General features: G+C 46.8%; 1 protein-coding gene and 1 long non-coding RNA gene across 3 annotated transcripts in view; one reads left to right on the forward strand and one right to left on the reverse strand.

The window, feature by feature from the left end:
• Cdyl2 (chromodomain Y like 2) overlaps positions 1 to 25,119 on the reverse strand; it is a 168,018-nt gene that overhangs the window by 36,842 nt on the left and 106,057 nt on the right. Inside the window, exons 1-2 of one of the 2 annotated variants that reach the window (XM_031341517.1) lie at positions 19,990 to 20,010; positions 12,686 to 13,268 (exon numbers count right to left, since the gene is read on the reverse strand). In XM_031341517.1, the coding sequence (XP_031197377.1) occupies positions 12,686 to 13,268; positions 19,990 to 19,995 (589 nt within the window). In that variant the 5' untranslated portion in view covers positions 19,996 to 20,010. Of the gene's footprint in view, positions 1 to 12,685; positions 13,269 to 19,989; positions 20,011 to 25,119 lie in introns of those variants that run through there. The other variant, XM_031341518.1, reaches the window with a different exon arrangement.
• On the forward strand, positions 6,954 to 12,049 carry LOC116070242. The gene is made up of 3 exons (XR_004110321.1): positions 6,954 to 6,997; positions 9,606 to 9,827; positions 11,601 to 12,049. It is a non-coding gene; the product is annotated as an uncharacterized LOC116070242 (long non-coding RNA).

Genomic DNA, 25,119 nt, shown 5'->3' on the forward strand with positions numbered 1-25,119 from the left:
TCTGTGATAACTCCAGCCTGTGTCAAGTTGGCACCCAAAACCAGCCAGTACAGTCCCCATATGCAAATGTCTGACCACAGGGTCTGAGCAAACTACAGCACTCAAAATCCATGGGTACATTAGAATCCTCTCAGTCATAGCAGCCGTCACCTGACACACTGTAATTATGCCTGAAGAAGTCTACAGTGGATTTGGAGGAAGTTGAGGCTTGAAATTATTTAGAAATGCCAGGCATGATGATTATATACATCCGTGCAGTGTTTACCGTCAGATGTCTAAACACCTTAACCTGCCAGCAAAGCATGAATTGGAAATGCAGACAGCCTGATTAAAAAGCCTGATACCATAGTATGGTGTGGTGGGTGGGGCAATTAGGGAGGGTTTCCTCCCCTGCAAAGGAACAACATCTATAGATCAAATCATTTCTCTCATGCCAAGCCCTCAAAGTTCTCTCCATGAGCATGGTTGTACCAGAAGCCTGGACCATGATAAAATGTTCCCTAAAGTGTTCAGTGTTTATGACAACCTTTGAAACTCCCCTGCCCTCCTGCTCCAACAGAAACAAGTCATAGGCGGTTCTCTATCTAGTTCTGCTTTCCACGCCTGCCCCTTAAGTGGATTATTCCAGGTTCTCAGACAACATGTCCTGACCCTCAGACATTGTGTCAGTTGTCCTCATAGCCAGAGAAGCCTTCTCCCTCCACCTGCAATGGCCTCAGTCTCCCTGCCTTGTAAATGGGAAGGGCAATGGGTGTATATCTGCTGGAACCCGAACAGGAACAGGTTCTCAGAATGGGCTCAGTAGCACTGGAGATCTGGACATGGACACTATCTCCTGACTTGCTGCTTCCTCGTTGCTTGCTTTCTTCCCTGAACTTGGAACACCCCACCTTATCCATCACCATAGTCTCAGAAGGGACACACAGTAGCCAGCTGCATGGTTCCCGGCCCAGAACAGTCCCTTAAAGAATGCTTATGGACATAAGATAAAGTAGAACTTACTCTGAGCTCCATGTGACTTACTTTCCACAAATGTTAATAAAACATCATGTCCTCCCTCCAGGGCAATCTTCTCTCTCCTCTTTACCTCAGGTCAGCCACCATGCTCCCTTGGAAGTCACTCCTACAGTCTCCTCTTTCTAGAGGCTTCCAGCTACATGGTTAACTCTCACACCCAGCACACTAGTGCTCCATGAACAACAGGACAAGGGGCTTCTCTCCTACCAACTCCAGAGTGCACAAGGCATCTATGGTGGAAGCTAGGCCAGGGACAGGGACATTTGCCTGAACTCCAAGAACTCTGCTCAGACCTGCTCTGTATGCACAGAAGTGGAGCAGAGTAGAAACGAGGAACAGGGTGACACAAAGCCCCAGTGCTCTATGGAAGAGAAGAACAGAGAGCAGACACATAGACAGGAACCCCAATGTGATGGCTCTGTCACCAAGGTGGCAGGGGAAGGTAGAGGGAGGGGGGTGCAAGACTGACTTTCTGGAAAGAAGTCTCAAAAGTGACAAACACCCATTGTATTCAGGTATGGCTTTTGATCTCTCGAGATCATTGACATAGATGAAGTGAAGTCAGGGTTCTTAGTGCCCCAGTGCATACTGGGGTGGGGAGAGAAACAGTTTTCCCTGAAATGTGGCAGTCTATCTAATAAATGGGAGGGGAAAGAGCAGGTCCCGATGCGGTGCTGGGTCCCATGCCTTTTTAGCAGGATATTCAGCTTAGAAGCTTTGCCTAGAGGCCAGGAATATAGCCCAGTGAGTGGATCACTCATCAAGCATGCCCAAAGCCTTGGACTTGATCCCTGGTTCTGCATAAACAAGGTGTGATCTTATTTCTACTACTTGGGAAGCAGAGGCAGGTGGGCCAGGATTTCAAGGTCATGTTCAACTACATAGTAACTCTGAGGCTGGGATACATTTGGGACTCTATCTCAAAATAATAAGAGGAGGGGTTAGGGAAGATGGAGGAGGATGAGGAGGGCAATGGTGATGAAGAATGATTGAGGGAGAGTCTGTCCCCCTTACTCAATGAACTCCCAATCCCTGTGGTCCAAGCTCCCACCTGAGTTTCCCAGGTTCTCTCTCTCACTGTCTCCAGTGTTTCTCACCATTTTCTAGAAGTTACAGACTCTTATGCACCTGGGGCTTCTCATCTAGAAGCTTACTGATTTCCCATCATGCTTTGCCATTCAGACAGGTCATAAGTTTTGATTTAGGCTTTTATTTCTTTGATAGCAAAGGGCTATAGGAAACAGGATGCAAACTCGAAGGAAATTCACTCTGTTGGGAAGGGCACACCATACCCACTGTGGTGAAGGCGCCAGATGCTTTCTGAAAAGTCAGCCATGGCTAGGTGAATACAGGCAAAAGAGGGTTGGTATGGAAGATGGCATAAGCATCTGTAGTTAAAAGGAAGAGAGCTTTTAGCTGTATTAAATCTCTGATAAGATACCATGGGCAGGAAGTATCCCATGAACATGCGGAACATTCAAGGATGGAGCAGGGTGTGGTGACAAGAGCTGGAAAGTTCTGACAGATGCTAACATGGCTTACTGTAGAGAGACAGGACCTCCCAGACCCACACATCAAGCAGAGATAGCTTCAGGGTGTCTTTCCTCTCCTAGGTCCTTCCCACTTTGAGTCAATGTCTGCTGTGCTTCTTAAAACACCTGCTAACTTGGGGCAGTGGGGTTGGATTGCAAGGTGTTGGAGATCCAACTCTAAGTCAAATGGCCATCACTCTACCCTTATGGGGATTTTTACTGAGCATGGAATTGCACAAACAGACTTGGTCTGACTAGGAAATTTCCCCAACAGGCTCCTGGGTTGAAAGGAAGGTTCCTGAAACTTTAGGAGGTGAAGTCTAACTGAAAGAAGTGGGTCACTGGGTCACGGGGGGGGGTATACCTTTCAAAATTATACCTGGTCTCCCCACTTCTCCACTACTTCTACAGCCTTCCTGTCCATCAGGAGGTGAAGGCTTCCTCTCTGCTGTGCACTCCTGTTGCTATGGTGATGTATTTACCCAAGTGCATAGGGACAACCATCACAGACTGAACCCTCTGAAATCATGAGCCAGACAATACATCCTTCTTCCATTAGCTTGCTGTTCTCATGTATTTGGGCTTACTAACATAAGGGTGATTAATACAGAAATAACCAAGCTACGGGCACTACAAGAGGAGGCATGTGTTGTCAATGAAGAAATTGAGGTCTCCGCACACAGATAAATGAGAACTGATCCAGCCTGGACGTCAGGGAAGGTTCCCTTGGGAGTCGCTCCCTGAGGGAGATGTGTGGGATGAGAGGCAGCTACTATGCTGAAGGGAGCTGGTACATAGGAAGCAAGGAGGAACCACACATGCAGAAAGCAGAGACAGGAAGGGTACGAATAGAGTTTTTAAGCCAGTGCTGACTACACAACTTCATCATCCAGCCACATGCTTGTCCTTGGTCTGAGTCCTTGTCACACTCTTAGGATCTCCAGCCAGACTTGGTTTCGCCCTCACTCATCCAGCTATCTTCAGCTCACATATCACCTCCTCCAAGAAGTCTCTTCCCCTACACTGGCTTTGATGTCCCTGCTCACAACAGTTTCTTCCCCAACTTCCTCTTAGTGCCACCACTGTGTGTCTAGTCTAACCTGTTAGATAGTAGACACTTGACATATATTTGTTAGCTTAATGATATATATGTTAAGGAGTCAGTCTACGTGATATATAAAATAATTCTTAAAGAGGAAAATTGCAAAGATCAAAATATAAAAAAAAATAGAACATTATAAAAAAAGTTAGCTATCATCAAACATCTATCACACAGCAGGTGGTATTCTAATGGCTCTCTATAAATTAATTCAATTAATTTTTTGCCCCGACTTATGAAGCACGAATATATTTCATCAGTGATTCCCAGAGAAGCAAGGCAATCTATCTGAGGCAGCAAGTAGATGGCTGACTGCCCAGCATCCTCTGTGTTGGCATATGCCTATGCCTGGGCAGTTCCTAGGGCCAGACACATGGGAGCACAAAGAACATACACTCAGGCTGACAAACCAAAATTAAACAACCAAGATTGGAAGACCAATACAGAGACTGGCGGTGGCCAGGATTGGCAAGAGTATGTACCTCTGCAGCAGCCTGAGTGTCATCAAAAAGAGACAGTTAAGTCCCAAGGACAAGCATGTGGCTGGATGCTGTAAAAACCGCTGTGGCTAAAAGGCAGAGAGTAGATTTACATGTCCTTGACCAGAAAGGGGGACAGGACTGACTCAGAGTTTAGTTAGAAGCCTGTGATAGAACAGGTACAACTGAAATCTCTAGTCTCTACTCAGATGCCACCTTGGGAAGCCTCAAAAATGATGGATGGATGGATGGATGGATGGATGGATAAATGGATAAACAGAAGAATGGATGAATGGACAGAAGGCCAGATACATGGATGGATAAATTGATGGATGAATGGATGGATGGATGGATGGGTGGGTGGGTGGGTGGATGGATGGATGGGTGGATGGGTGGGTGGATGGATGGATGGATGGATGGATGGATGGGTGGATGGGTGGGTGGGTGGGTGGGTGGATGGATGGGTGGATGGATGGATGGATGGATGGATGGAGTGAGTAAGTTCTGGTTTACTTCCTAGTTGCTGTGATAAAATGATGGCCAACAGCAACTTGGGAAGAAACAGGTTTATTTGGCTTATATGTCAGAGTCCATCATCAAAGGAAGTCAGAACAGGAATTCAAGAAGGAACCTGAAGTCAGGAACTGAAGCAGAGACCACAGAGGACCAAGCTTCTTACTAGCACGGTTTCCATATTGCATAACTAATTTTCATATCTAGCGTAGGCCCACCTGCCAAGGGATGGTACTATTTTCATAGTGGGCTGGGCCCTCCTACACCAATTAGCAATTAAGAAAAATGCCCCACAGACATAGCTATGGGACAATCAGAGCCAGGCAGTTCTTCAGTTGGAGTTCCCTCTTCTCAGATGATTCTAGGTTTGTGTCAAGCTGACAGCTGGAGCTAACAGAGTAAATAGATAATAGCTAGGGAGGGAGGAAGAAAGGGACGGAAGACAGACATAATACATAGACAGAAAGATGACAGGTGAGAGAAGATAGACAGACACATAGATGGATAGATGAGATCGACAGATAGATAGATAGATAGATAGATAGATAGATAGATAGACAGACAGATAGATGGATGGACAGACAGACAAACAGATATAGATAGATGGATAGTGGATTAGTGATGACTACCAATCAATAGGTAATAAGTAGAAAATGTTATTACTTATTTTCATGGCTCAATCAACCAACATTTAAATAACTACTTAATAACTATTACATATATCTGTTATAAATTACATAAAATAATGAATAATATACCTAGAAAATAGTCCAGAAACAACCATAAAAAATATTAATAGAAACTACCTCTAAATAAGGTTTGAGGTGGAGAAGAGGGAGATATGTACTTGGAATATTTTATAACATACATGAATTGTTTTAACTTTTTTTAAAAAAAAGAGGGGAAAGTAGAAAAAGAAAAAACACTTGAAGGACTTAGCTATGCCACACTAAGAACATTTGTTTCTTCCCTCACGTGGAGTGACTTCAAAATTACAGTAAAAAATTATTTTAAAAAAGGCCGGGCTGTGGTGGTGCACACCTTTAATTCCAGCACTTGGGAGGCAGAGGCAGGCAGATTTCTGAGTTCGAGGCCAGCCTGGTCTACAGAGTGAGTTCCAGGACAGCCAGGACTACACAGAGAAACTCTGTCTCGAAAAACCAAAAAAAAAAAAAAAAAAAAAAAAAAATTATAAATACAGGGCCAATATGATGGCTCAGCAGGTAAAAGTGCTTGCTGCCACACCTAATGATCTGAGTTCAGTCCTCAGGACTCACATTATTGAAGGAGAAAACTGACTCTGCTGAAAGATGTCCTCTGACCTCCAGAATCATGCTATGGTCCATGTGTGTGTGCTCGGGCACACACATACACACACACAGAGAAAGATAGAGACAGAGACAGAGACTGATTTTGCACACACAAAGAGACTGAATGGCTGGATAGATAGATAGATAGATAGATAGATAGATAGATAGATAGATAGATAGATAGATAGACAGACAGACAGACAGACAATAGATAGATGAATGCAATCAAAATAAACAAACTTGAAGAAAATCTAGGTCATGACCTAACTGGAGAAAGTCAATTTCCCTCATGGTTTACCAGTGGTTTGGTTGCTCCTACTTAGAGCTTTAGATTTTCCATCTTAGCCCAGCACACTCTGTGGAGTGCAGTGGCCAACTTAGACCAGAATTTAGCTTCACCGCATAAAGGGCTTAAATGCATCCATTAGCACCAGCTTACTAGCCACACGTTGAAGGGCAAAACATAAAGCCTTTAAATCATTGTATTACTGGTTTTGAAAACTCCCCACCTCAGAACACCAAAAGGGCTGATTGGTGCTCGCTTAACATATGTAGCTGGCATTGGACAAAAGCAAAAAGAATGGCTGTGGGCCAGGTTTCACAGGCAAGTTGAGGGCTGTCACTCGGGATGCCCAAAGCCATCCTGCATCAGATATCCTCTTTCAGGACAAGCCCAAATGCTCTGGGAAGCAATCACTGAGAGAGCCAGGTTTCAATATCAAAGCAGGGAGTAAGAAATGCCTCGAACAGTTTGAGGCAGTACTGAGGGGACCAAGAGAAGCTGGAGGGTAACTGAGGGTGACTACTGACCACTGTGCTCAGAGCGAGACCAAATGACAATTTTCCTTTCTTGTCTCCCTGACTGGATTGGAAATCCACACTGTCTGAGACCCACCAGAGAAACCTGGAGTGTGTTCTCCGGTACTCTTCTCTGCAAAGTCTGCATGAGTCAGGGGCAGCCCCATCCGTTCTAGAATCCTCACTTACATTATTCACTCTAGAACACACAACCATTCAGCCTCGTGCTCCGGATGGAGCTTTCAAAGAGTGAGTTCAGGCTTAAGTTGTATTTATTTGAGTTGGGGGGTGGGAGGGAGAAAGAGAGAAAGGGATAAAGGAAGAAGGGATGGAAGAGGGAGGGAGGGAGGGTATGAGGAAGGCAGGGAGGTCTGGGAATACTCATGTATCTCAGGCTGTCCCTGAATTTGCTAGGTAGCCAGGGATTATCTTGAATTTCTGACTCACATCCCCTCGTCTCCACGTTCAGAGCATTACAATTACAGGCATGTAGCACCACATCTGCTGAGGCTCGTACTCAAGACTTCACACACATCAGGCAAGCACTCTACCAACCATCCTCAAGTTGGTTGAACTTAATCTTATCAAGGTTTTCAAATGCAAATCAAAGAAGTACATTCCAGCCCTGAGGGTGACAAGGGTAAGTTTGTGGATAATCAGGCTTACAAATTGGTTTTTACTGCCCCTGAACCCGGTGGGTATTACTTTCAGAGGTCAGCTCTGGAGTTAAACTGCCTGGGCTTGTCTCCTGAGCCCAACCTGTGCCATCTGTATCCTCCACTGCACTTTAATATGGGTGTAAGGGCTGCCTCCAGGGGCTGCCATGAGGACCACAGAGCATCCTTTGTGAACACCAGAGCTGAGCCTCACAATAGCTCCTTTACTCTGCTTCTCCCACCCCAAGTTCTTCCTCACACTTTAATATGTCACAAAGGCAAATGGAAGGCCCTAAGCGTAAGTGTGCCTGCTCTTCGGCGAGGGCCCTGGCTCTCACAGCCACATACATTTTAACCTACCACCCACAGCTTATTAGTCAATAGTGGTGGTTTCCAAAATGGAGTTCCTGGGCCAACAGTACCAACTTGGTTCTGTTCAGGTTCCAGCCCACGCCAGGCTCTGACCCACCCTCCAGGGGTGCTGAGTCTAGCTCTGCCTTGGACCAGGTCCCAAGTTCTCTCCCCACGATGACACTCAGTGTGAGTTGTTTTTTAAAATGTGCATCTCGGTTCTGATCTGCGGAAAAGGGAAAGCTATAACCACATAGAGAACCTGTGGGTTGACGTGAAGGTTGGGATCCTTTCAAAGGATCAATGGACAGAAAATAGCAAAGGACGTCCACTCGTGGGGGAGGGGACATGCGTGGGCAGGAACCAGGCTGGGAGTCGTGAATCACCCAAGGCCTGGGAGACGGACAGTCACCAACACTTGGAGAAATGATGTGCGGAAATCAAAGAACTGTGGGCATGGGGCTTGAGGGTCCATAGGCATTTGGAGAGGTCTGGGTGGCTGTGCTTTGCTCTAGGGCTCAAAGGGAATAAAGACACCTGCCTGGGGATGTCCCCAAAGGTTAAAGCACAAATGGGTCTGTAAAAGAACCAGGCTGTGGCCTCTGTGGATAGTCAGGACAGGGGAGTTCTGGTCAGAGCAGGAGAGGGAGGGATCTCTAAGTGGACAGCCCCTCAGCACAGCTGAACCCATTCTTTCTTAAGAAAGAGAAAGAGACATGGCGACAGAGAGGCAGAGACAGACAGACAAACAGAAACAGAGAGACAGAGAGAAGACCCTTAAGTGGGAAGTGCACAGTCAAGGAAGAGACCTTTTTAAAACCACACTCTTACAAGTTTTAAAGTGTGGAGAACTGCCCCAGATCTAGCAGCGAGGCGTCGATGAGCCATCGCTCACAACCACACACGTCCGTGGGGGCGGCCATCCACACTTGGCTATTAAAACTCATCGTTTGACAGGAGTGGCTCACACCTGCCCCCGGTCCCCATTCACTCGGATGGGGCGGAGCTCATTCTAACAAGCTCCCGCAGGGATACTGAGGCAGATGGTCCCTGGACCACAAAGTCATTTGTCACCTCAGGAGAAGAATCAGAATAGAGGTGGGCACTGAGCCATGGCATATTCATCACAAGCTTCAGTGGGGAGAGGCGGGGTGTGAAACCAAAATGTGCCACCCACTGAAGCCCTGGGTTTCGGATTGTTCCTATACCATAAGGAAGTCATATTATATAAGCTACTTTTTTCTATGTGGAAGTCAAGTCACCGAGAGGGGGTGGGGGGAAACATATAAAAAGTAAACAACCCATCCCAAGCACTGCCCTGAGGTGTAGACAGGAGCTCTCTGGATGCTTCTTTAGGGCAAGCAGGGGACCCCTAAGTCCTACATCCCATTGGTCAAAAGGCACGAGATCTTTGGGTTTTGGTCATGGAAAGTTTAGGAGGAAAAAATTCAATGCCTAACCTATATGTGGGCACTGCCCTAAATGAGGCTTCCCTATGGCCAGAAGCATGAACACAGACATGTTTGGTCTCATGACACTTCGGAATCTCAGACTACTCTCTTTGGCAAGGATCCTGCCTCCCTTTCCCAAGTTCTTGACAGACCTGGGTAAATAAGCTAGCTAGAACCAAAGTGGCAGAGGGTGATTGAGGCTGGAACCGTTTCTCCCACTAGTGACTACATTAGAGTTGTATGTAAATATGGCAAAGCCGTTCCACGTGTTGCATGGGACTCCATCCATGGAGTCAGCCTCTGGTGCCAACTCAACCTAAACCCACCAGCTTAGCCGAGGGATGATTGTAAGTTACAAAAGATGAACCCTTACTCCTTTTGCATCTCTCTATACTCTAGCCAGCACCCAGCGGGGCAGTGGTCCCGAACGGGTGCTCCAAGAACCAGACTTGAATGAAAGGGCGTTGGTGTCCGATGACAAAGGGCACCGCCTAATCATCCTGGTACAGAGTCTGAGTCACAGAAGCCGCTGGGGTCCCTGCCAAGAGTCGGTCTCCTGGACTCTCCCCACCTAAGACTCAGTCCATCAGATACTGTGGGATCTGCCTACATTTGTCACAGGTATCCAGGGGATATTAGACATGTGAAATATGAGACCAACAGCCGTATCCTCATGGGAGCTTGTGGGCGCCAACTCGAAAGGATGTAATTAAGCAAAAAGTTTGGGACAGCCACAAACACAATAGAGGTGGGCGGCTTCTTCCTCTCCATCCCAGCTGGGGCCCTGGGATGTGTGAATATACGTTGTGGAGAAGACGGCAAGACAACAGACCGAGGAGGAGGAGGAAGGTCTAGAATAGCTACAAATGCCCAGAGACTTCAGCCGGTCGGCTGGCTAGCTAATTTCTCAGGTGATGGGGTGTCTGGCCCCACTGGCAGGTCGCATTCAATGTAGGTCAACAGAGCCAAAGGCTAATGGTTGTACTCCACTTTAGAAAGCAGCACAGGGCATGGGGAGAAACACCTACTCTGTACATCATACAGCTGTCTGGCAGGCAGGCAGGCAGCAAACCATCCTCCCTGGGATCCCTCCTTAACTCTTGGGGAAGCTGGGAGTGTTATCAGCTCAGTTACTGGGTTCCTGCCCAGGCTCCTGCTCTTGAACCCCATTGAGCCTAAGAGGCTTCCCCTGACCACCCTTCCTGTATCAACGGGGGATTCTGCAACTGCTAGCAGCTGTCACAGGAACATCAAACGAGGATGTTTATGCCAAGCCTCGTTTACACAAGCTTCTTCTCCCCCAAGAGATGAATGTTTAAAACAAACAGTGCTTCCATATGCTAGAAGTACAGGCATATCAGCACTGGGGATCCCCAGACGGAAACATGAGTCAGGCTGGGGCAGATGCCTAAATAAATTGCGTTAGGGTGAAATTCCTCTCTGGAGCAGGAGGAAGCTCTAAGCAATTGCTCAGGTTCCCCTAAAGATGGCAAGCTCTCCCCAGTGGAGCGTCCTCAGAATGGTCCAGACCCCACACTCAGCATCATCACCGACAGGCACTTAACTCATGACCTAGACACCTGCATCTCAGCATACACGTTCACTCTCATTCCATCAGGGGCATCTGAGAGCCCTGCACACTGGGCATGGATTGTTGTGTGTCCATAAAATATTCCCCAAAGCCCCGAGACTTCAGGCTCTGATAATCCATATATGAAGACACCTGTGGGTATACACAAAGATGTTTGGGAACAGAGGGAGCATGAAACTGGAACACACAGCTTGCCCAAAGACACAAGTCACTGAAGTCTTTTCGATGGAGCAATGTGGCCACTGAGGACATCCCAGCGCGGGAAGCTGGAGCCGCTCAGGGTCACGACCTCCACCTTTAATTCCGCTTCTAGAGACTGTAAGAGGGAGGAATTCATGTCCTAACGCAAGCTACATACAGTCTACATTGATTCCGGGACAGGGCAGAAAGGATCAGGCAAGAGAGCTGGCACAGGGCGGGGCTGAAACTGCAGCTGGGACCGACCCACTATGGTCTGGGTGTTGGCGCCCCCCTCCCCCTGAGAGTCACAGCTTGAAACTCTGTTTCCCATCTAACAGTACCAAGAGGTAAAGCCTGTGGGATGTGATAAGCTCAGGAGAACTGCACCATCTGGAACGGGATTGGTGGCTTTAAAGAGGGGAAGCTCCACCCAGTCTGGGCTACCAAGGCAAGCCTGGCCTGAACATAGAGACAAGCAGGAGAGGGTGGGTTGGTGAGCAGAGGGAGGCGGGAGGGGAAACCGGGAAAGGGGATATCACTTGAAATGTAAATAAAGAAAATATCTAATAATAAATAAATAAAAGAAAGAAGCTTGACAAGAGTTGTACTGTCCTATCCCTCAGTTATGGACACAGCCAGAAGTCATGCTCCACCTACAAGGAACAGCCCTCATCAGCCCTGACTCTGTTCTCCTTCAACTCTGGACCTTCTAGTCCCTAGAACCATGAGAATTAAGTTTCCGTGGTGACTGAGTCTCGGGCATTTTGCGGCAGCCATCTTGACTACATTGAAGCTCGCCAACCTACACTGCATCGCCTATCATGCGCTAGCTTGGAGAACTCCATCTGTAACTAGGGTGGACAGAGGGCAGCCGCTAGGCAGTCCCTCCCTGGGTACTATAAGATCGCAGGCAGAGGTTGTGAGTGAGACTCAGGGGAGGTGCTGGCCCTCTGGGGATGACTTCTGTCTCCCAGGATGTGAGAAGTCTTGAGCTTCCCCCAGAGATGTGGATCTGGCGTGGTGACTACAGCCTGGTGTATCCTACAGTGTAGTAAATCTCTCTTTATCTGTATTTAACAGTATGGGGGTGGGAGGGAATTGGATGCCACCTTTACATTACAAGATCTCATTATAGTGGCCCAGGCTGGCCATGAACTCAACCTGGAGCCCTACATTTGCAATCCTCCTGCCTCAGCCTCCCACATAGCTGGGATGACAGGCCTGGCTATAGTTAGGCCTCTGTAACCTATCACAGGCCTCATATAGCACATGTGGCTTGATATTCCCACATGCCTATGACCAGCACAGGCATGAGGTCAAATGTGCATGGCCCTGATGTGAGAGACAAAGGCAGAATTAACAGGTAGCTAAGAGTCAAAGACAGAAGGTGGGCAGCAACTTAGCTATTTCCCTAGGTTGAAAGAAAAATCAGACTAAAGGCCTAAAAAGGTAGCTGGCTTGGTGGGTAGAGTCCTTGACTAGTAATATATAATGCCTCGTGTTCCACCTTTACATAAGACAGGATATAATAGTGCCTGCATGTAATCCCAACACCCAGGAGGTAGAAGCAGGAGATAGGGAGGTCAAGGCCATCCTAGAATACATGGTGAGTTTGCGGCCAACCTGGGCTACATAAGATCCGACAACAACAACAAAACTGGCTACCAGCCAAAACCAACCCAAGCCAAGAGAAAGAAAAGTCACAAACCAACTCCATTCTCCACCAGCGCGGAGTGGGTTCCATCACAATCACTGGCCTCCTGCTCTCCAAGCTGGTCGTTCAGCTCCAAATCTGGCTGATGAGACCCGTTTCCAAAGTGTGACTCATCCTTCTCGGAGCCAGCATCTCCGTTCTCCAAGCCGTTCTGAGCCTTCTTCAGGGGCATTATTTGCAAGCCACTGGGGGTAGTCCTATAGGACACAGTCTTGGTGGCCCTGTCTGGAGCCTTTCCTGAAGACCCCTTCTTGGGCCTGGGCAGGGGCGAGTTGACGCGCTTTCGCTTGTGGGAAGCTGATTTGCTCTTCCCAGGTTCCAGAGGCCGATGGGAGAGTCTTTCCACGGGCAGGCTGCGGGCGTCACGGAGGAGCTTGGAGGCTCCAGCCTGCTTCCCTGATTTTACCCTTTTATCCTTGGACAAGTGAAGCCCATTGAATTCGTCGATAAACTCCTCACAGTGCAGGAGGTGATGTTCCGGCTCCCAAGTGTCCTCGGTGCTGCCATAGCCTTTCCATCGGATGAGATACTCCCATTTCCCCTTCTTGTTCTTCCTCTTGTCCACAATCCTTTCAACCTGGGGATGCAAGACGAGAGAGTGAGAAGTAAAACCCAAGGATCATTTTCCAAAGGGCCCAAGCCATCTTAGGTCTAGCTACAGAAGGCAGACTCTCAGAGCTACAGGCAGACTCAAGAGTCCCAGCTAAACATCCGCTGGTCTGGCCACCAACATCCATCCTAGAAATTCAGAGTGGAAACAAACTCATGAACAGTCAAGCTTACTTGTAGCCTGTATATGTGTACTTGAAGAGCTTTCAGAAAGACATGAATGTGACATGCAGAGGGGAAGCCATCTGCAGTTTCTGCTGAGAAATAGACAAGTGTAAAGTGACAGGTGACATGTAAGATTGTGCCTAACTGGTTACTCAGTGTTCAAGGAAAGCCTTGTGCTCAGGTATTAAAAAAAAAAAAAAAAAAAAACACCCCCTGCACTCCTGCAGAACTCACTCGGCACTCTATCCGGGTTGCCAACAGACTTCACAAGGTCATAAAACAAACTGCCCAGCTTTTGCTACCCTGATGCTCTGGGGCTTGTTATGTTGCATAAGGGTCCCTGTTAAGGTCAATCTCAGGCAAACAAACAAACAAACAAAAATATAATACTCCACGGAATGCTATGGAGGGAGCTGGCTTGTTTTGGAGCTCAGCTTAAGGCCCTGGGTTTTAGTTTAGCTGCAGCATCCCTGCCTTGCAGGCACAAGGTCCTGGATTTGACTCTGCAGCCCTGCCCCTCCCTCTCAAAACTAAAATGTCACCATCATGATCATGTTCATGGTGGCTCTCTAGGCTATACCCCACCGGAACCACCCACACTCTTGTTGAAATCACAGGACTACAAGCTTTCTCTAGAGATTCTTATTTTTCAGAGCTGCAGAGTGGACTCTGAGTTTGAAAACCCTCTCTGACAAAGGTTTCTACTCTTACAAAAGTAAGTACTATTAATTGGGCAGTTATATAGATGGCATCATACTAATTTATCTTTGTGATATCGTTATTTTTATGTAATAAATCTTTTAAGAAGATTCTTGTATTTATACATAGAAATCTGTTGGGGTGGGTCAGTGCACAGGCGGAGGCAGCAGAGGGTGTCAGACCCCCTGGAGTCACAGGTGACAATGAGCTTCCTGACCAGAGTTTTGGTTTTCTTTTTAGATTTGATTTATTTTATTTTATTTTATTTTATTTTATGTGTATGAGTACACTGTAGCTGTAGAGATGGCCATGAGCTATCATGTGTGTGGCTGCTGGGAATTGAACTCAGGACCTCTGCTGCCCCCCCCCCCCCCCCCCCCCCCCCCGGCCCTGCTCGTCTGGCATAATTCACTGTAGCTGTCTTCAGACGCACCAGAAGAGGGCGTCAGATCTCATTATGGGTGGTTGTGAGCCACCATGTGATTGCTGGGATCCGAACTCAGGACCTTCAGAAGAGCAGTCAGTGCTCTTATTCACTGAGCCATCTCGCCAGCCCCTGACCAGAATTTTAAGAACCAAACTCACTCAGGTCCTCTGCAAAGAGCAGTACACACTCTCTCTCGAGTCTTTGCGTAATAAATCTAATGTATAGCTTTCATTAACACACACTAGGCACTTATAAGGCGGACACTGTACTGAAGGATGGCCTGAGATCACATGTTCCCCAAGACATCCCAATAGGCAAGCAAGCATCTTCTCTGTCTCCGCTTTACGGTGATGGCACCAGGGCACAGAGAGATTAAGTTGCTTAAGTCCCAGCGCTGGTGAGGGAAGACCTGGGTTGGAAAAATTCTCACCCTGAACTTTGTCTCTCAAGCGCTCTGCGAGGCCAACTGTCTCTGCTACAGGAATCCTTCGCATAGGACAAAATGGATTTGCATCAATAAAACTGGGTTTTCCCCAACACAGCCTCCTCCCTCTCCCAAGCCATGTAGAAATGCAGCATGGAGGCAGCAAGGGGCTTAGCATTTGTGGCTAGGCTATGAAGTGCCAGGCATACTGCATGGGCGGCGTGGTCCTTCTCCCATGGGCCAGGTGAAGGGACTGTGTATGTTAGTGTTTCCACTGCTGGGATTCAAAACATCACAACCAAAAGCAACTTGGGAAAGAAATGGTTTATTTCAGATGACATCTCTTGGGTCACACTCCATCTTGGGTCACACTCCATCACCGTGAGAAGACAGCGCACGAACTCAAGGCAGGAACTGCTGTTTTATTGACAGCAATTTTGCTCTCTATGGCTCTCCCCAGCCCAATTTCCTTTACAACTCCAACTCATCTGCCCAGTGCTGGTACTACCCATAGTGGCTGGCTCCTCCCATATACCCCAATTAATAACCAAGAAAATGCCCTACAGATTTGCCTAAAGTCCAATTTTAGGGAGGTATTTCCTCAACCCAGATACCTTCTTTCTAGATATGTCTAGGTATGTGTCAAGTTGAAAAAACAAAACAAAACAAAACAACCAGGAAAGCGTGCATGAAGAAACTTGCCCAGGAGCGCAAACCAGGGTACAGTAGAGGTAGGTGTGAACCTACTGTCCATGGCTAAGCCATGTGCTACTATGTAGAAACATGTTCCCTTGGATTCCAAGGACAAATACACCCAAGGTAATGCTGGGTCTGTGAGAACAGCTGATGTATCTAAGTGAAATTTTATTTAAAAATTTAAACATTTATTTATTATGTATATGGGGGTGCATATGCCACTGTGTACTTGTAGAGATCAGAAGACAGCTTACAGGAATTAATCCTTCTTCCCCATGTGGGACGCAGGGATCAAACTTGAGTCATCAGGTTTGGTGGTAAGAGCCTTTACCTGCTGACTCATCATCTCACGTGACCTAAGTTCATTTATGAGCCTTTTGCCCTTGTTATACATTTGAACTTGTTTTTGCCAGTGGTGATTGGTCAAAGCACAAGGAATACGTATCTACAGACGGCCTGGCTCTCAATGAGACATCTCAATATCACACTTCCTCTCCCCAAGTGTCATTGAGGAAGAGAGAGCAGAAGTAAGAGGCAGAGGTTGGAGGAGAACTTGAGAAAAACAGTGTCCTCTGGACATGATAAGGCCACTGCACTTAAGAACTCAGAGCAGCTGCGGCTGCCTGTACAATACTTGCATAAGGACAAGCCAGTCAACAGTCCAGCATGGAGGGAGAAGGGATCACAGGCCTCCCTGAGCTGATGGCTTCTGGGGATGGGAGTTAGGTTTTCTGTAAGGATGCTGCCCCTGGTAAATTGAGCACATTGTGGGAGAAATCTCACATTCATTCCATATGGGCAGTACAAACCAGACTTGGTAGGTTCTAAAGGGGAGAGCAAGAAAATGCAAAGTCTGGAAGTCTCATGAAGGGATGAGCAGATGGACAGACGGCAGTTATATTAAAATGAACTTAGTATATAATACTAAGAACCAAGGCTTTGGAGCAAGACCATTTTGGCTAAATCTTCTATTAAACCCTACTTATGTGTTCCTAACCATTTTTATAATTGTCTTTGGGCCATTTCACTGGCTGGCCATGGATGACAGACAACCAGGAGTTTTCACATTTCACAAAAGAAGTTACTTAATCTTGTACAGCCTCCTATGACCACATGTATCTATAATCACAATGTTCCCCCACCTTGCTCACAATGACCTCAAATGACAACCAACTCCCTAAAAGAAGAGAGAGTATCTACCTCCTTGAATAAATTCAAGTACAGAAGAAGATGGCTGCACACAGAAGGGCTGCTCCAGAATCCAGGAGTTGTATGGAAGGGTGCAGAGTATAGATGGCTGGAAGCCACACTGGAGAAGGAACCAGTTCTGTTCTCTTCAAGTTACTTACAGTTTCAATAGACCACCGCTTCCACCTCTATCCCACCCACACACTAGATGTATAAACTAACTTAATACCAACTGTCTTAGGTCGGGTTTTACTGCTGTGTACAGACACCATGACCAAGGCAACTCTTATAAGAGCAACATTTAATTGGGGCTGGCTTACAGGTTCAGCGGTTCAGTCCATTATATCAAGGTGGGCACATGAAAGCATCCAGGCAGACATGGTGCAGGAGGACCTGAGAGTTCTACATCTTCATCTGAAGACTGCTAGGAGAAGAGTGGCTTCCAGGCAGCAAGGACTAGGGTCTTAAAACCCATGCCCACAGTGACACACCTACTCCAACAAGGCTGCACCTCCTCACAGTGCCACTCCCTGGACCAAGCATATTCAAACCATCACACCAACTATAAATAGAACTGATAGTATCATCCCCAGTATCCTGCTGTTTAAAGGATAGAGGAGGTGGCGAAAAGTACTGCAATACAGGAAAAGCATATTCAGAAGCCCACAGCGTCCTGAGATGAAAGAGGACTGTGAAGCCAGTGGACAGAATTGTTTTACCTGGCTTTGTCCAGGGTATACAACAAACAAGAAAGGTACTTTTCAGGTTTTGAAAAACAATGCTTTTGCTGAAAGACCAAAATGCCTCCAGGGAACTCGCAGGAAAGAGCGTCTCCTGGCACTTCTGTCTCTGTCATCTCCGTGTCCCTGTGTTGGTTCCTGTTCTGAGAAGGACCTCAAACTAAACCTGGTGCTTCTTTCTCCACTGGCTGCTCAAATGATCTGGACTTGACCACACCTGTGACTGCAACACTTTCTACCTGAGACATCTAACTTTTCCAGGATCCCCTGCGCCCATACACACACCCACACACTTCTGCTCTGCCTCCCAACTCCTCACACTTACTGACAGAAGAGATGTGGTCCTAGTCTAAGACATTCCTGATACTTCACCTACCTGCACAGGTCACCAGCATGATCTAGAGCTCACTCCTTGCACACAGAAGGATTGTCAACTCATTCTCCTCCTGCTTATATGCACCCACGAACACAGGATTAGAAGAGCTGGTATGCCCACACCCCACAAGCGTCTTTTTATTCAGAGAGGAGCAATATGAGATGTTGAACTATTCCTTGGGGTTCAACTAAATTGTTAATTAACATTTATACTCAATGATCCCAGCTAACTTGAGACGATGCTACTACAGGGTGGGGGGAAGGGGTGTCATGATGCAATCATTACCTGTGCCACAGTGACCCCAGGATGACTGTCTCATTATGAACAATGATGATGGAAATGCCGGGCACCCTGTAAACCACTAACAAAGTGTTCAATCGCATCTCTGTGGCCTGTCTTTTCAGTGGGACATTATTCTCACCATTTGACAAGTGGAGAGACTGAGGCTCAGAGAAGATGAGTAACTTCTTTGCACCACCTATACAGAAAGTGGTTAATCAAGATTTGAACTCAAAAATCACAGGACTTCCTCAGCCTCAACTCCCTAGCTGTCTAGCCACACTCGACCTATAGGAAGCTACCAGACAAGCACCCGTTCTGTGAATGGTCAATAAACAGGGAGAGAGGTATGAGAACAGAATACCACTTCACAGATATGGTTCACTGAATGGTCACTGTGAACAGCAGGAAAACATGCAGCACAGAGTGAGCACCAGGGGATGTGTAAGCGGGAATGAGGAAACATGCAGCACAGAGTGAGCACCAGGGGATGTGCAAGCGGGACTGAGGAAAGTGCTGTGAGGAGGAAGAGAAGGGGGCTGGGACAGACAGAGCTGCCTGGGATGAACACCTAAGGAGCTAGGCAGGCCTTAAGGATGCTGAAAGGAGAAGAGAATTTAGAACCAAGTACACCATGCTCACGAGGGGGCCATGCCCCCTGCTTCCCAGCCGCCAACCATCAGGCAAACATGTTAGGCAATGTCCAATATTTACTCAGCCAGCCATTGATGGCATGTTCCCAAAATATTAACCCACTTCATCCTCAAAATGACCCAGTGAGGTTATTTTATCTTCCTTTTTATAGAAGACAAAATAAGGCCTCTGGAGGTTAAGGACCTTGGCACAGGACCTCACCTCTGATAAGCATCAGAGCTCAAAATGGTCCACAGTACCTTGGCTTCAGGCCCCCTCAACTTTTCAATGACCGCCTTATACCGGCCCCTCACGGTGTGTAATGGGGCCAACCAAAGAAGGCCAACAGAGTCTGCAGCTAGGGAGCCTTTCTCTTCATGCATGCCCAGATTACCCACACAATCTATGGTTAGATTATCCTCACAATCACCACACTCCTGGGTCCTACCCCACCCCACATGCTTTGTAGGCCCTGGATCTGAACCTCAATCACTTGCCCTATCCCAGTTCTTTCCTTCAACCTTATGCCCCCAGGGAAAACAGACAGAAACCCACAATATCTGTGGGACTCAGGATCCCTACCAAAGACTTTTCAGGCTCTTGGATGCATTGCTTCTCAGCACACAAGATTGGATACTGGACAGCACAGGCACTGGCCTTGGAGAACAAAAAGGGAAAAAAGAATAAAGGGTCATGCCCTTCCCCCACCTCCTACCCCCACCCCTGACAATAGACAACACCAGAGTAGCCATTCCTGGATACAAATATCATTCCCATGACCCCACAGGGACATCTTTCTCTCCTTTATGTTTCTGTATTTTTAGTTCACATTTAGATGTTAGAGACCTTTGTGGCACTTTTAAACAAAGTGTTTTGGAGGGTCTCCCCCCCATCCCCCTAACCCACATCCCCTCCACGCCCTGTTCCTCCCTTGGAGTCCCACCCCCTGGTTCTTTTTCTATGCCCACCCCCACACTCCCTCATCACACTCTCTCTGTCTGCTTCCTAGACGCATAGGCTTTCCCTAAATATCTAGAAAGGTGTTAGCTACCCCACACTTACCCACATGCACACGTCAGAGGTGAGAGTTTTCATAGGATGGCAAATATGCTGGTTCTGTTTCTTTAAAGTTATAAGTCACCTTTGCACACTATTATTCTTTCCAAATTCATCCCCTTTCCAGGAAACTTCTTTGTTGTTCTTAGTAGCAACTGCATAGTAGTCCATTACATATGGGTACCAGATTTTCATTATCTATTCATCTGTTGATGTACATCTAGGCTGGCTCCACTCCCTATTTCTTAGGAACACAGCAGTAAGAACATGGTTGTGTAAATGTCACCGTAGTAGGATGTGGAGTCCTGGGAGGGAATGCTTAGGTGTGGCACAGGTGGGTCACATGGTTGTTCTATTTTTCTTTTCTTCTCTCCTCTCTTCTCTCTTCCCCTCCCCTCCTCTTCCCTCCTCTTACTCCCCTTCCCCCTCTCTTTCTTTCTTTCTTTTTGAGAAATCTACATTTCCATTCCTGGCAGTAGTGATTTAAGGGCTCTTCTTTCTGGACATGAACTCTCTTTTTGAATCCTGTCAATATCCTGAAATAGCTCCGTTGGGGTGTAAATGCAACTGAATGAAAGAAAGACAGGCCAGGGAGAGTTCTGGAAGCAATAGCCCATTTCAGTGTGTCAGGTGTCCCAGTTAGAAAGGCAAGAAGAGTGTGTTCTGCCCAGTAACACCACCCGGGGGAGATGGCTGCCAGATCAAGACACTTGACCCAGACTCAAGTAAATCGAATGTGCTTCCAGGTGATCTCTGACCTGGAGATTCCCTGGCAACAGGTGATAAAGATCAAGATGGGTCTCCTCTGCTGGGAACCTCATCCCTACAGAATCCTGATTCTCATCTGGAACTCATAGGGTCATAGAAATGTCTACAATATGAGCGAGGCCACTGCCCAAAACTTCACAGAAAGTCATACTAATGAGACATTCTACTACATGCTTTCAGAGAACACAAGTGGTGTGATGGTTTGTATATGCTTGGCCCAGGGAGTGGCACTATTAGGAGGTGTGGCCTTTTGGAGTAGTTGTGGCCATGTTGGAGTAGGTGTGGCCTTACTGGAGTAGGTGCGTCACTGTGGGTGTGGGCTTTAAGACCCTCACCCTAGCTGCCTGGAAGTCAGTATTCTAGTAGCAGCCTTCAGACAAAGATGTAGAACTCTCATTTCCTCCTGTATCATGCCTGCCTGGATGTTGCCATGTTTCTGCCTTGATGATAATGGGCTGAATCTCTGAATCTGTAAGCCAGCGCCAATTAAATGTTGTCCTTTTTAAGATTTGCCTTGGTCTTGGTGTCTGTTCACAGCAGTAAAACCCTAACTAAGACAGGTGGTATTTTCCATTTCTGTAGAAAATAAGACGTCTCTAGGCCAAAGGGACAGATGATCAAATGAAACCAAAAGACAGGGACAAGGAGTGACATGTAAGGAGCCCATGAGGGAAGAGACAGAGAAGGAAGATGGGGACCAAGAAGGGCCAGAATCAATCAGAATCAAGCAGAAAACCAAAGGAGGGCATCACCCGCTGCCTCACCCTCTGCCTCACCCGCTCCCCAGGACAACAGGGGAATGGCCACTGATTGTAAAGGAAACATCAATGCAAACGAGACTAGGCATGAGAAGATGTTACAGAGATCCAGCCAACATTATTGAAGGAAATGGGACAGAAATGCTAATCAAGACATAGGAGAAGGGAAAAAAAACCCCAACACTCTTAAGTCCTAAGTCTGCAAGTCCTGAAGAGCATTTAGTGATGGTGACGGAAGAGGCAGGGGGAGGGATGTGAAGGCTCTGTTTCTCAACTCACAAAACATCTTCATTTCAAAAAGCTAAACCCTGTTCTGTCACACGACCACCCTCCTCCATCCAGAAGAGCGATTTGGGAGATATTAAAACACAATATATGAAGAATCGAATGTTGGCCTGGAGAGATGCCTCCTTAGACACAGCATTTGTGGGGCAAACTCAAGGATATGGCATTGGATCCTTAGAACCCATATAAACCCTGGGTTCTGAGTGTGGTGGAACACACCTGGAACTCCAGTTCTATGAGGTAAAGGGAGAGGCAGAGGAATCCCAGCTCACTGCATGACCCATCTAGCCAAAACAGCAAGCTCTGGTTTACTGAGAAACTCTGTCTCAAACAATGAGGTGAAGAGTAATGGGCAAAGACACTCAACAGTGACCCGTGGCAGTCATACTCATGTTTCATGTGGCTTACATACTTACACACACACACACACACACACACACACACACACACAAAGGGATCCAAACACTGAACTGTAGAATTCTTAACTACTTACTAGTTAAGTAGTCTTCTGAGGCAGAGGAGGAAGATCTTGTCCCATGTTTTAGGAAACAAAGCGCAAATTATCCACTTTCAAAAACATGGCTCAAACACATGCTTAATCTTATAACTTAAAAGGCATTGGGAGAGGTGGGCAGCAAGGCCAAATCATAAGACTTGAGTTCAATCCCTGGAACCCACATGGTAGAACGACAGAACTTACTCCTGTAAGTTGTCCTCTGATTCTCATGTGTACACACACACACACACACACACACACACACACAAAAATGTAAATTTATACTCAAGAAGTCAGAATAAGGAGGTGTCCTCATGTGCTTTTTGTTGCTATGATAAATACCATGACCAAAATCAGCTTCGAGGAAGAAAGGCCTTACTCCATCTTAAAGCTCCCAGGTCACAACCCACTGTAAAAGTACTGGGCTTTTCCACACCCTCCTTTACTTTGAAATAATGCTAGGCATGGAGACCTGATAGGTTTATTAACGAGCTTATTGTATCTGGGCAGGCTTCTAATCAATTCTAACCCTACTATGGTGGCCTGGCCTCCTTCCCAGCCACATGGTACTTTACCTGCTGGACAGGTCCTGTCCTGGCTGCTACTGCTCCAGCTGCCTCCTCATGGTAACTATCTCATTCACTTCATAGTGAATCAGTCTCAATCTCCAATCTCTCTCTCTCTTCTCTCTCTCTCTCTCTCTCTCTCTCTCTCTCTCTCTCTCTCTCTGCTTCTGCTTCTTCTTCTCCTCCCCTCCTCCACCTCCTCCTCCTCCTCCTCCTCCTCCTCCTCTTCTTCTTCTTCTTCTTCTTCTTCTTCTTCTCCTTTTCTTCCTTCTCTTCCTTCTCCTCCTTCTCCTCCTCCTCTTCCTCCTCCTCTTCTTCTCTCTCCCTCTCCCTCTCTCTGGTCCCCACTAGGAACCCTCTAACTGGAACCTGAAATCCTGTCTCCTCTCCTACCCAGTGATTGCCTGATCAGCTCTTTATTAACTAATCAGAACTAATGGAAAACCATTTTTACCCATTTTTACATTGAAACGGGAAATGCTTGCTAACATCAACACCTGGACTGCAAGCAGACCTCTGGGCACAGTAATCAGCATCTGAATACACAGTGCATAAAGCCAACCCCCCACAACCCACTGAGGGAAGTCAGGGCCCTGAACCTGGAGGCAGGAACTGAAAGTCATAGAGGAACTCTGCTTACTGAATTGCTACCCCCCTAACCGCCCCCACCCTAGCCCCACTCCACCCGACTCCTGTGGCTTACTCTGCCTGCTTTCTTATACACAGGACCACCTGCCCAGAGATGACACTTCTCATATTGGGCCAGACCCATCCAGATCAATCATTAATCAAGAAAATGCCCCCATAGACCTGTCTATAGGCAGTCTGCTGGAGACAATTCCTCAACTTGGGGTTCCCTCTGACCACATGACTCTACTTTTTGTTAAGTGGATGGACACCAAACAGCACAGGAGATGCACATACATATATGTGGACTGAGGAAAAAGAGGAAGATTAAGTGAGAATCTTGAGTTTAGTTCTGATACATCCAAAGGAATAAGAAAATCAAAAGTAAACATGACGAGTTTAACCAACAAAGCACAAATAAAGAGCAAGAGTCGCATGCTAGTTTAAAAGTATTTCACATAACAATTACAGAAAATGCTCTACAACAGGCTGTGGACATGGCTCCCTCAGCAAAATGCAAGACACAAAGATCTAAAGCCTGGGACAGTGGCATGCTCTCCTGCTCCTGGACAAGAGGCAAGAGGAGGACCCCTCAGCCAGCCTTGCCAAATCACCATGTTCCTGTCTCAGAAAACAGGGTAATAGACTAGGGAAGACACATCCAACCGTGATGTCTGGCTGACATATGCACACACACACACATGTGTACACGCATGCATAGAGACACATGGACACATACACACACGTATCCATGTAAACCATGCATATACACTTAAATATACACTCGAATACGTATACACTCAAATATACACTCATACACACACAAATACATACTTGAACATACTTGCACATATGTTTATACACATACACAGGGAAAGTAGTTTTACATGGAGGAGAGTGAAGGATGTGTGTCTAACTTTTGCATCCTGTCACTGGAGAATATACTCCCATCTGCCCCATGCTGGGAGTATAGTTTAGTGGAAGAATGCTTGTCTAGCTTCTTAAAGGCCCTGGGGTTCCATCTAAGAAGGATGTTCACATATATTTTGAAAAAGACAAAGGTCTTTGCCTGTAGGAAAAGCAGATAACATCCACAAGATGGCATGAATAGTCATTTTTTTTTTCCTTTGGAGCAAATAGAAAACTGAGCAAGGAAATATTTTCAAAAGTGAATAAACTGTATTATATCCACACAGGAGACACTTGTCGAAGGGCAGAAAACAGAGAAGTGCGGCCGCCAGGAGCACGTGTTCAGGCACTGAGTGTGTACACAGGCACTATGCTAATTCCAAGAGGCACACCTGAGAGATCGTGTACCCAGTAACACTCAGGTCTAGGATCAAAGTCCCACCTAAGACAGAAGAGTGGGGCAGGTAGCACAGCCACAGGCTGGAGAAAGTGACAAGGGCCACCAGCAAAGTTTCTGAGACAGAGAAACATTCTCCAACTTAACCCCAGTTGTGAAACAGACACCTGTCAAGTCACTCCAACACTTAAAATGGACAGGGTTACTGAAGGCAAAGGCCTGCGGAAGTTAGAAAAGAACATTTTAAATCAAACGAGAAGGTGAAATACGGTCCCTGGTATAAAAGCCGCTTGAAAAACAAAATAGCATTAAGCAATGAAGGGGGGGGGG

This window comes from Mastomys coucha, unplaced genomic scaffold, assembly GCF_008632895.1.
Source record: "Mastomys coucha isolate ucsf_1 unplaced genomic scaffold, UCSF_Mcou_1 pScaffold22, whole genome shotgun sequence".
Lineage (NCBI taxonomy): Eukaryota > Metazoa > Chordata > Mammalia > Rodentia > Muridae > Mastomys > Mastomys coucha.